This window comes from Marmota marmota, unplaced genomic scaffold (assembly GCF_001458135.2).
Source record: "Marmota marmota marmota unplaced genomic scaffold, marMar, whole genome shotgun sequence".
NCBI classification, from domain to species: domain Eukaryota; kingdom Metazoa; phylum Chordata; class Mammalia; order Rodentia; family Sciuridae; genus Marmota; species Marmota marmota.
The window spans coordinates 609,416-622,348 of NW_026000021.1; the positions used below are offsets into that span (position 1 = coordinate 609,416).

General features: G+C 44.5%; 1 protein-coding gene across 4 annotated transcripts; it reads right to left on the minus strand.

Annotated features, from left to right (window-relative positions):
• Positions 1 to 144: 144 nt before the first annotated feature.
• Tmem177 (transmembrane protein 177) lies at positions 145 to 6,959 on the minus strand. Of its 4 annotated transcripts, none has more exons than XM_015501695.2 (2): positions 5,701 to 6,959; positions 145 to 3,200 (listed from the first exon to the last, which is right to left on the minus strand). In XM_015501695.2, exon 2 carries the CDS (start codon positions 3,176 to 3,178, stop codon positions 2,243 to 2,245), a length of 936 nt encoding a protein of 311 aa, XP_015357181.1. In that variant the 5' UTR covers positions 3,179 to 3,200; positions 5,701 to 6,959; the 3' UTR covers positions 145 to 2,242. The 4 variants fall into 4 exon arrangements, with proteins under 4 accessions (XP_015357181.1, XP_015357179.1, XP_015357180.1 ...); XM_015501693.2 differs by having other exon boundaries at positions 145 to 3,204; XM_015501694.2 differs by lacking the exon at positions 5,701 to 6,959 and adding an exon at positions 5,507 to 5,694.
• Between the last annotated feature and the right edge of the window lie 5,974 nt (positions 6,960 to 12,933).

Here is a 12,933-nt window from a genome sequence, read left to right on the forward strand (position 1 = left end):
AACAATGAGTGGGGACAAAGACTGTGACTTGGGAATGGAAGGAGAGAGTAAGGAACAGTTCTGGGGTTTACTCTCCCCCATACTGGGGCTACCTTCTTATATTAGTTTATCTTCTGTTGTTGTAACAAAATACTTGAAACTCGGTAATTTATAAAGAAAACGGGTTTATTTGGCTCATATCGTGGAAGTCCAAGAACATGGGACCAACTTCTCTTCATCTCTGGTGAGGAGCTCATGGCAGATGGCATCACAATGGTGGGAGTGCACTCAAGAAGGAAAGATCCCATAACCAGTCAGGAAGTGTGGGTGGAGTGGCCAATTTTATTATTATTTTTAAACTACAGCTTGCTCTCACCAGAGTTCACTTCCAGAGATCAGTATTCATTGTTACTGAGGACAATGCCCCCAGTGACCTAATTATCCCTTACTAGGTCCCACCTATTAAAGGTTCTTCTACTTCTTAACACTGCTGCACAGGGAAACTTCTACCGTATCAACCATTGGGGGACAAATCATAGCACTTGGGCAGATCAGCATGAAGGCCTGATGCTGCCATCTGGGCTCATGCCAACATTAAAAGTAGATGGGTGGGGGCAGGGAGTGGCGAGAAGGTGGAGTCCATCAAATTCAGACTCCATATTTGACCCCCTTGGCATGATGGTCCTTGATGTACAGCAGCAGCTATGGCTAGGTGACATCCCAAGGAGCCCTGTAAAGTGCTATCTGCCAGACTGGACTATTATTCACCTAGTTCTACCTCATCTATCTGTCTCTGTACTTATCAAGCCTATGCCTTATGTTGTCCTAGGTGCTAGGGATCTGTGAGATGAGCAGGGGTCCCCTGTTCTCAGCCAGCCCAGGTCTGGTGGAGGGACTTGCAGGTTGGCACAACACACCGAGCTCTAGACCACACTGAAATCCTAGCAGGAAGGTGTACCATGACCACCCTGGCTTACTCTTTTCACAAGGTCTCCTGCCAGGAACTGTCTACCACCACCAAGTGCCTTCCCTGGGTGTGACCTAATCCCTTTGTCCTGAATTTTACTGGCACCATGCCTGAATTCTTCAAAACTCTTCCAGAAAAAACATAATTTCCAATGTAAAAATGACATGAATGGCCAAATTAGTCTTGGTTACAGCTCTCCTCACTTTGCCCTGTTGGGGGTCTCCTGTCCAAAGATCAAAGCTGAGGGGCTGCTTTCTGTACCACCAGAGGGTTCATGGGGAACAAGGATACAGTCCCCATGGATCCTGTGACACATGCCTGGTTCACTGCCTACCTCCACCCTCTGTTGTCCCCAGTGTCCTCACCAAGCAAAGCTGCGCCACTTAACCCCCTCTGCTCTCCAAGCCCTGATCCTGCTCTGTACCCCAGGAGGCTGACTGCTTTGGACTCCCCAGCAGAGCCTCAGACTTGCAATGGTTTGTTCTTTCCTCCATCTTTAGGCAGAGCTTCTGCTGTGTTCCAGGAACACCTCCCTTCCTCTTCTGGTCAGGTGCCTTTCCTGGTGCCCCATCTCTTCCCTGGTTTCCCTTCTCTGGGTGTACCATTTGCATCCATAGGACTTTATTGGCACACCACTCTAAAAGCCCCACCAAATTCACATTTTAACCTCTTAAATCTTCTTTTAAAAAAACATATTTTTTTAGTTCTTGATGGACCTTTATTTATTTATTTATATGTGGTGTTGAGAACCCAGTGCCTCAGACATGTGAGGCAAGCATTCTGCCACTGAGCCACAACTTCAGCCCCTAGCCTTTTAAATCTTTTAACCTCTACCTCAATGGAGAAAGACTGGAATTTGACCACTGGGCAGACAGAGGAGGGTTCTTCACTGTAGGAAAGGGTTGACTATTACCAGCACCTAGTTGGGAAGATGTGGCCTGACTCCTACAACCAACGGAATTCAAAGATAAAGGAGGAGTGATATCCTGTTTATTCATGGTACTCTTTCTGCCAGGTCCTCTTATTCATGACTTCATATATCCCTATAATCCTGTGAGGTAGTTTATATCCTCTCCACATTATAGTTGAGAAAACCAAGGCTCAGATTCATAAAGGGGATTTGCCCAAGGTCCCTGAGTTCATAAGTGGTAGGAGAAGATAGAATCTAGGATATTTAACTCCAAAGCCTATAATTTTTCTGACTGTGGTCTGTGGGTCCAGAGGTCCCAAGGGATTCCCCCAGACAATGCCAGAGTGGTATTTGCATGAACTGGAACTGTCCTGGTCATGAGCACCTCAGGAGCGGCCTGGGTTGGGTGCTACCCTCCATATCTGCAGTACAGAGTCCCGGCGGGTTGTGTAGGGTAAATGCTTGATGCGGAACCAGTGTCTGGGGACAATGTTCCCACTGGGTGTATACAGCTTCTCCCCGCGTCTGCCCAAGAGACTGCGCAGGGCCAGGTTGCCTGACAGAACCTTCTCATAGAATTCCACTCCACCTCGGGCGTAGGCTGTAGACAGGGAGGCAGTGCGGCGGTCCAGCCAACCTTCCAGGGCATGAGTAAGAGAGTCTGCGGAGAAGGCATAGGCCACGAAGCCTGCCACTGCTGCCACCAAGTTGAAGGCAGCTCGTATGTTCATGGGGCCTCCATAGAGCCCTAGTGCATGCTTGGCACCCACACTCAGTGCCCAGGTTCCTGCCAGGCAAGCTGGGGCTGGCAGGGCCTGCAGGGCAGCTGTACTAGTCTCCAGGTATACCACCTCTTTGGCCAAGGCAAACTTCTGGGCGTCACGGGAGAGGGTCAGGGCATCTCTTAGACGGGTGCCTGCTGGGGTCTGCCAGTCTACTCTTTGCCCATGTATGACCAGAGGATGATCACTGTTGGTTACTGGGCCACCAAGGAAGCTGGCAGGGATGCCTATGACAGCCCCGGCAGGGAGTCTTGGGAAGCCGGCACTCACAGGCTGGAAGGTAAAGGTGGTGAAGGGCTTGTAGTAGTGGCCAGAAGGGACGCCCATATCCTGCAGGACCTCTTGGAAGAGGCTTTGTAGTTCTGAGGAGAGTGGGGCCGGTTGGCCCTGGGGCCAGTACTGGTAAAGCCACTGGACCACGGGATCCGGGAAGAGGTGGTACGAGATTTGAGCTCCAAACAGGCCTGTGCAGGAACCCACCAAAAGGGCTGTCCTGTGTCTCTGTATGAAGGCTGAGACCCGCCACAGGGGACCAGCCATGAGTGCTGCCACTGCTGACAACCTGGCTAAGAAAAAGAGAACAAGAGCAAAATCCTTCTTTACTGAGGCAATTCTGCATTGAGGTTTAAAGCATGGGCTGGCTCTACAGGCAGACCAAATGGGTTCAAAGAATCATTTCTCCACTTGCCAAATAGGCGTGTGACAGTGGCCCACCTCAAAGGTGGTTGCAATGAGTAAATAAATGAACATACATAAAACAATCGTGTTTGGCTTAGTAGCAGACATCCCTTGTAAAAACAGCTATAATTCTTATTTTTATTCTTATGGCCATATACAGTACTAAGTACCCAACTACCTCATTCCACCCACCATTCATTTCATTGTGAAGCCTTATTATCATTAATTTGTAAATGAATCATATGTTCAATTTATTGGGTACTTTATGCTAGGCACAGTTGTAAGAGCTTTACATATATAGCTGACCCTCAGTATCTGTAAAGGTTTGATTCTAGGACCTCTGACCCACCCTGCAGATATAAAAATCCAAGGATGCTCAAGTTCTTTATATAAGTTGATATAATATTTATATATAACATATGCACATCCTTCTGAATATTTTAAATCATCTCTAGATTACTTATAACTAACACAATGTAATTGCCATGTATATAGCTGTTATATTGTTTAGAGAACAATGGTAAGAAAAAAGTTTGCATGGTCAGTACAGATACAGTTAAAATATATTTTTGATTGTTAGTTGAATTCATGGATGCAGAACCCACAGATATGGAGGGCTGGCTATATTAGGAAAATATACTTGTACTACTAATAACTTGAGAGATATTTAAACATATATACACAGAGAATTATTCCTTTGTAACCACAGGGGACTGGTTCCAGTACCCCCCCAGATACCAAAATTTCTGAATGTTCTTCTCTGTATAAAATGGCTTAGTATTTGCATATAGCCTATGCACATCCTCTTACATATTTTAATAATCTCTAATTACTTTTAACACCGAATGTAATGCAAATACCATGTATATAGCTGTTATACTGTATTGTTTAGGGAATAATTATGTAAGTCTATACATGCTCAATACAGATGAAAAAATTTGTTCCTAAATATTTAAATCTGTGATTGGTTGAATCCCTAGAGGTGAACCCTCTGATAAAAAGCTAACTGTATGGGCTGGGGATGTGGCTCAAGTGGTAGCGCACTCACCTAGCATGCGTGAGGCACTGGGTTCGATTCTTAGCACTACATAAAAATAAAGATATTACGTCCACCTAGAAAAAAAAAAAGCTGTCTGTAGGACAAACAACTGAATCTTCATAACCCCAAGACTTATGCTATGATTGCCCCTTTTTTAAAGTTGTGAGAATTGATGCATGGCCAGGTTAAGAAGACTGGCCCAAATCCCAGGCTAGTAAAGTGTAGGGTTATGGACTGAATTGTGGCCTCTTAGTACATCAGAATGTGACTGTATTTGAAGATAGGGTCATTACAAAGGAAAGGAAAAATGAGATTGTGATGGACTCTAATCCTATCAGCCTGGTGTCTTCATAAAAGTGAGATTAGAAAAACACATATACAGGGGCTGGGGATGTGGCTCAAGCGGTAGCGAGCTTGCCTGGCATGCGCAGGGCGCTGGGTTCCATCCTCAACACCACATAAAAATAAAAAATAAAAAAATAAAGACATTGTGTCCACCTAAAACTAAAAAATAAATATTAAAAAAAAAAGAAAAATACATGTACAGAGGGAATATCACAAAGACACAGGGAGATCATCTGCAAATCAAGGCTAAACCAAACCTGATCAAACCTTGGTCTTGGACTTCTAGCCTCCAGAACTGTGAGAAAATAAATGTCTCCCAGTTAGGCCACCCAGTACTGTTATTAGCCCTAACAGTTAATTCAGGCACAATATTTGAGCATGGGCTGTCAGGCACCACAGCAATGTACTCATTTTAGAAAACCTGTTATGCTAAATCGTAAACATAAACAAAGGTAGAGAAAATAATATATCAAACTCAATCATTATCAACTCAGCCAATATTGTTTCATTTATATTCCTACCCCACATCCCTGACTGGTTTATTTTGAAACATTCCAAACACCTTATCATTTCATCTGGGCATGTCACCTAATAATCACAATTACATAACTTTGGTTGAAACTTACTATTTTCCTGTCTGTGAAAAATGTTTAATTAGCAATGACGTTCAGCAAACGAGAACGCGGGGTACTGCTTAGCCTGTTTTAATAAGGAAATCATACTAACGTCATCTCATTTGGGCCTTTCTTTCCAAAGAGGAAACTTAGCGTAGGAAAGGAAGGATCCTGGACGAAGCTCTAACGCACCTAATCTGCCGACGCCAAGGCAGCTTCTGGGGCCTCCCCCGCGGGCGGCTGGGCGAGGAGGGGCTCCAGGACCTTCGCACAGGGGCTCCGCTATGCCTACACCCTAGGCCCCCGAACACCCTGCGGCAGGGAAGCTAGGGACGAAAGTTCGGCCCGCGAGTCCAGGTACCTTCCGCCTGGCTCGGCGCGCTCACCTGCTCTGCGGCTGCCCAGTACGCGGCGACACGTGCGCGGAGCCCGGCAGGGGCGACCGCAAAGCACGCCGGTCCGGGCTTTGGGGGCGGGGTTTTCAGAGGGTGGGGCCCGGTGAGTTGCTTGTTGGTCCGGACTCTGGGGGCGGGGACTCCAGAGGGCGGGGCCGGGTGCGTCACTCGCCGGTCTGAGCTCTGGGGGCGGAGACTCCAGAGGGCGGGTCCAGGCTTTGGGGGCGGGGACTTGAGAGACCCAGTTGCGGCGTCCGGCTCTGTGGCTGGGATCTGAGGGAGAGGACCAGCCGAAAGGGCTTGGAGAGGGACTCTTGGAGAAGGCGGCTGGAACTTTTTGGAGCGATCTGCTGGCTGCCGAAGGAGCGGTGCTGGTACTTTGATCATCCGGTTGAACTCTGGACGGCGTGCGAGCCTCCTCTGCGGCCCATGCCTACCTGACGGTCAGCTCCGTCAGCCCCGGGCATTCCCATCCGGAAGCGCTCTCGAGCTCCTAGCTTTATTTTCATTAACCGCGTTCGGTGCCTTCCAGCTGCTCCCACATTGTGTAGTCCGCAGAGAAACAGCTTGTCAGTCGCTTCTTCCCAATAGCAATGTGAGGTAGATCAGGGATCGGTTTGCTGATACGCCAAATCCAGCTCACCACCTGATTTTATAAATAGTTTTATGGGAACAAAGCCACGCCATTCCTTTATGCGTCGGTGGCTGCTTTCTTGGTAGAAGGGCAGAGTGGCTAGGACAGAGACAATTAGGCTCATAGAATTTAACACGTGCCATCGGGTCCATTAAAGAAATAATTTGGGGCTGGGATTGGGGCTCAGTGGTAGGTAGAGCGCTTGCCTAGCACATGTGAGGCACTGGATTCGATCCTCAGCACCCCATAAAAAATAAATAAAATGAAAGGATTGTGTCCATTTAAAAATATTTTTAAAAGGCTTTGAAAAATAATTTGTGGATCCCTAAAACAGATTATTCCTACTTTTCAGATGAAGAAACTGAGCACAGAACTTGAACAGGGCACCCAGTTTATATGCACTTAGTATGCACTGGAGCAAGGTTGGGACCCCGATCAGACACTGATTGCTATGTATTTTACATTGCTTCCTTTGCCTTCATAAAAATTCTCTCCGATGGGGCTAGCCAATTCTCTTCCAATATGTCAAGATTTCACTTCCATTCCAGCCTCTGGGGAAGTAGGGAAAGAGTGCTCACCTCCTGGGCAGAAAGGTGAAGATGTTAGGAGATCTGGAGGCTTATGAGCTTTGGGGTTGGACTTCTGAAGATTAGCAATTTATGGACTGTGTAACTCCAAACCACCAATGCAAACTCTCTCTGCAGTTTCCCTCCCACCAAAGGACAAGTGGTAGTGGTTAACCAAATCAGGCTACCAAGCAGACCATACCTGAGTCCCACAGCTGATCCTGTAACCCTGAGCATTCTGAAGTCATTATTTCCTGTTTCAGAAGTGGCCCAGCAGCCTCTTATGGAATCATAGGCTGGCCAGGCAGAGAGGATCCTGATGACTCTAGGGGAGACACTGGACTCCTTGTGACTGCCAGCCAGACCTGGTCCACACTCTCAGCCCAGAATCAGTGCTTAGGATCACTGTGGCCCAGGGGAAAGAACCTGTAAAGTTTGTCACCTTTCTGAACCTCAGTTTCCTCCTCTTTAAAGTGAAGATAATATCTGTCTCAAGGACCCTGTTCCACCCTAATCCTAGAAAAATAGCTGCTAATAAGACACTGCCATTTTATATATCTAGGGGGAGGAGCATTTCATGTCACTTGTCCTTGAAAAGGAAGATTTGACCTGGAATTGTCCCTTCTATCTTGACCTAGAAAAGCACCCTATCACAAAGTGCTTCAAGACTGGATGTAAATCTGGCAATGATGAAAAACCTGATGCTGAAGCCAATTCAAAATGGTTAAATCCCAACTCCATCCCTACTAGCCGTGTGAGACTTGGCAAATTCCCTCTCTGGGCCTAGTGTTCTCATCTGTAAAATGGGGATGAGAGTACTACCTACTTTTTATTGTCATTGAGAGGGATAAAATAAGTTAATGTTTGTATAATGCCCAGCATTGTTTGCATAATAGCTAACTATGTGCTTGCTATTCATGCTAGGCATGTGCTCTGCCCCTGAGCTACACCCCCAGCATATTTTGGTATTATATGAATTTTATTTCAATAACCAATGCATATGTTAAAAAAGTAGGTTGGGCTGGGCCCCATAGCACAGGCCTATAATCCCAGCGGCTCAGGAGGCTGAGGCAGGAAGATCTCGAGTTCAAAGCCAACCTCAGCAAAAGCCAGGCGCTAAGCAACTCAGTGAGACCCTGTCTCTATATAAAATACAAAACAGGGCTGGGGAATGTGGCTCAGTGGTCAAGTACCTCTGAGTTCCATCCCCGATAAAGAAAAGTAGGTTGGCTAACCATACTACAGATCAGATAGAATACTTATCACTCATTCTTCTGAAGCACCTGGGAAAGTTACTTTTCAGGAAAGAGGAGCAGAGCCCCAGGGGACAGGTGAATGTTTTGCTTGAGGCTGGGCTTCTCATTAAGAGCGTGTCCTCATGTTCATCTTGTGCCTAGGACTCCAACTATCTCTGACAATGCCTCCGTGGCCTTTTTGTGGATTTCTCAGATTCTATTTCATTTGTTCATTCAACTCCAATCCTGTGCCAAGTGATGGGAGTAAAAGACAGATAAAAGTCAGACACAGCCCTTAGCCATTCCCTGGTCAATAAAGCAGACAAGCAAATTCATGAGAGCAAAGAGCCCTTGTCCCTTTCCTCTGATAGGACCACAAAGGAGGGAGGGAATGAATGCTTCTCCTCAGGAAGGTACCATTGCACCTGAGATTGGGAAGGCTGTGGGAATTGCTGGTGGTCAAGGGGGCAGGGTGGGGTGCTTATCCTGTGGACACTGGGCCCCTTGTTCCAGGAGGGAAGAGGTGGTTTCCTCTCAGCCTGATCTTTTCCTGAGTATGGGAGACAACAAGACACGAGGGAGGAGCAGTGACCTTGGGTTGAGAGGACAGATTCTCAGACAGACCTGAGGTTTGAAGAGAGCAGATGTAAAGATGTAAAATTTTCATTTGAAGAGGGAGAAAGAGGCCTGGGGATGTAACTCAGTGGCAGAGAGATTGCCTAGCATGCACAAGGCCCTGGGTTCCATCCCAACCTGGAAAAAGAGAAAAATTGTGCTTTAAGAAGAGGGAGAAGCCACCAGGAAAATGTAATGATTATTGTACAGCCTTGAGTGCTCATTTGAGATCTGAGTCAAAAACACGTTGTGAGCCTATTTAGTGTTGTGTGATTTTCTCCAATAGTGTTTGGGTACTCAGGTACAGGGATGGGTGATGGTTAGTAGAGTTTAATCAGAGCTAGGATTTGCCAGTCAATTACTAAGTGGAAAGAAAGCGGCAATGTTGGTGAGGGTATGTATTTGCAGAGAAGTGATTGCCTGAACCTTGAACTTTAAGCTAATGAGGAACATAGTGAGGGCCCAGGGGTAGTTTATCTACTTAACACTTAAAAGTGGCATGCCCAGTACTGTTTTTTAGCACTTTGCAGAAGGAAGATGTGGCAAGATCATAGACCCAGTGAAATGTAAGGATTGTTGGAACAGGGTCACCCCAGGTAGAAGTGTAAAAAGGAGGTGATAAGAGGGTGGTATATGTGTATCTGTGTACTGGGGATTAAACCCAGGGCTTCATACATGCTAGATAAGTGCTTTACCACTGAGTTACATCCCTAGCATTTTGGTGGTGACAGAGTCAAGGCTGTGACTGTGAGAGCAGATGGCCCAGGTGGGGAGGAAGAAGAGATTGCTAGGAGTTGAGGAGGCATGTTAATTATGTTTCCCCCTCTATTTAACATTTGGGGGACCTTGCTAATCCTGCCTCTCCCAGGACTAGATAATTACCAGAGACAGTGATGGCATGACTTCTCTGTGTCGTCACTCCATAATTCCAGGGGCAATCAGAACAGCAGGCTCTGTAACAGGTGGCCAGGTGGATTGTCTCTGAGGAAGTTGCGGTTGGCAAGAATGGTTGAAGGGGGAGTGGTAAAGAATATAGTGGCCCAGGTGCTAAAAAAAAAAAAACAAAAAAAACCTCAAGAATGAAAGGAAGTGACCAGGAGGTAGGCACATAATAGCAGCAAGAATGGGCCATGTATGGAAAAGTCTGATAGCATGCACTTCAAAGGAGCTGGGCTCTGTGAAGGAGAAAATGGCTGTGGCAAGAGGAGAGGACACTTATTCTACCCTGATTTACAAGGGAAGGGAAGGGAAAGGGAAGGGATAGATTAGGGGAAAGTGGAGGAGGGAAGGGGGAGGGCATTTTCTGATGATAGACCAAGCATTTGAAAGTTCACAGGGAAGTGACCTTGTGGGGACTGCAAAGGTGTGAGTGATTGAGACCAGATTAGGGGGATGGATAGGAAATAAATGCAAAACAAGTTTCTAGGAAATGGTAGATGACAGTTTCCAAAAAAAATTCTGTTTTTTAAAAAAATTTTTTTTAGTTCTTGATGGATCTTTAATTTATTTATATGTGCTGCTGAGAATCGAACCCAGTGCCTTGCACATGCTAGGCAAGCGCTCTACCACTGAGCTACAACCCCAGCCCCGGGGGGTTTTGGGGGGAATGAAAGTAATAAGTATTACTAATGTTTTAATTACTATTCAATCGATTAGATTAATAAGTTTGAATATCTTATGTCTCTTAAGCCTAAAAATCTTGATTTACAAAATATTATCTTATTAATAAGGCCAGAAAGTTTTGTATAAAAATAAGACTTTCTTTTCTTCTTTCATTAACTTTCAGTTAGCTCATTGACTTCACAGATTCCTTATTTATATTACACAATTTCTCTATTTAATTAATCAGATTTCTGTAGACATTTCAAATCACACTTTCAAATTGAGTTCAGTTGATTTTCTTAAATCCAAGAAACCCTGCATTCATTAGAGTTCTCTAGAGAAAAAGAAACAATACAACGAGTGTGTGTGTGTGTTTAAAGAGAAAGGACCTGATTCATTCAGTTATGGAGACTCAAAAGTCTCAAGATCTGCTATCAGCAAGATGAGGACCCAAGAGAGCCTATGATATATAGTTCCAGTCTAATCAGAAGCCCGGAGAAGCAGGAGAGCCAATTGGGTAGGTTTGGATCAAAGTCTGAGTCCAGAGACAGGAGACAGATGTGCCAGGTTTTGCTGGTTACAGTGTTGGGGATGGCACAGACAAGTGCTCAACCACTGAATGCGTCTCCAGCCCCCTGTCCCCATTTTAAGATATGGAAGGAGGGAGGGAAAGTGAGAGAGAGAAATTCTTTCTTACGCTGCCATTTCTTCTATTTAAACCTTTGATGGATCAGATGAGGCACATCTACATTAGGAAGGGCCATGTGCTTGACTCAGTTTACTGAATCAAATTCCATAAAGACCACCCAGATCTCTTATAGCTTTCAAATCTATTGAGTAAAATCTTCCTAACCTTTTAGCAACTCTTATAAAAAAGTATGACAAGAAATACAACTGATTCTCTTAATTATTTAAAACATCTTAAAACTGAAGTACATATCAAACAGGGGAATGATCACAGAATTCTTATTATAGACAACCTGGCCAGCACCATAATATGGATCAATACAGCAGAAGATTTTCCACTGGGTTACATGTTCTCTCAGCCCATCATAGTGACCACTTTACACTTCACTGCCATGAGTTGAGGGGGCTTATAATGCCTAGGGCAGGGATTAGGTGAGGATCCCAGGATCATTCATTATGAGTTGGTGTTGATTAGGCTGAGTCTTTGTGGGGGTGATTAAACGTTCCAAGTCTCTTTTTTGTTGTTATAGTAAGACTTCCTATAATTTTTTTGTTGCCTGAGTAGAGCTGATGAGATTTCTCACCCCCTACCAAGATTTCAATGAATTTTTTAGCAGCTTGATTTGCATTGATGAAATTGTGATGTGGACCAAAACTTGAATATAGTATGCACATAGTTAATACACTGTAAACATCATTAAAGACTTGTACATGCCTTTCTTTTTATTTTCTTTTTAGCATGCCTCATAGGTTCTGCAAAGAAATATTGCTTTTTTTTAAAATGCCAAAATTGTCACAATTTGCTCAGTGGGAGCCACTTAAAACTGTCTTAAAACTGGCTCCCTTTTCCCTTAAGATTGATTGCCTTGGATAGTTTTGGAGGCATTCTTTCTGGCCAAAAATATTTGTTGTTCCAGGCTCATCTTAATTATCCTTGCTTTGAGCTGTAAAAGCAGATACTTACTAAGGACTCCTGCTTTCTTTTACTGGGGAACTGTATTTAAGACCAAAATCTTGGTGCTTTGGGCACATGTTAGATCACTCTACTTGATACTGTAAGTAGGTGATATTACAGTGGGCCACATTAGAGGGCAATGCTGAAAAGATACATTTTAAAATGTCATGGGACCATATTATCTGCAACTAAACTCAGTAAGTACTTAAACCTACTCAAATATTGTATATTTTTCATTTTTTTCTTGTATTCTCTGAGATATCATCTTCTCTTATTGCCACGATATACAATTTGCCAATTTTAACATGCCACGTACATTGCACATTTTACTGTCATATATTGACAGGAAGAGAACAAATCCAATCTTGGATCCCTGGCCTGGGCTGTGCTGCACTTCCCTTTTCTGTCCATGATCCTAGTTTTTCCACTGACTATCATTCCTGGGTATCTTTTTGACATCAGAAGTTGGGGCTTTTGGTAACGAATACAGTGTATTTCATTTGATTATTATCTGCTCATGGAGGAATAAATGACTGGGGTTTCCACTAATTGTAACCAACCATGCTCTTCAAACTATCAGATTTCCTGCTTATTATTATTATATATTATTATGTACTATATTATTATTATTATTAATTCTTACCTTTCCTAATAATGCACAGTCTAAATCTGTAGCTTGTCAGTCAATACCAGTTTCTAAGACAGTCTCATTTTGATTAAGACTCAGTCTTATTATCCTTTAAAACTTCATCCTTGGATTTCATACAAAGCTGCCCCTGCCATGCCAGAACCTCACCACCCATGAGACTAGACCCTTTGCTCTAATGGCTCAGAAGTGGAGAGGGCTGGTCTGTCCTCTGACCCACAGATCTATTCCTAGGGCTTGTTCTTCTGGTAACTAGGACAGAAAGAGAAACAAAGATGGTTCCT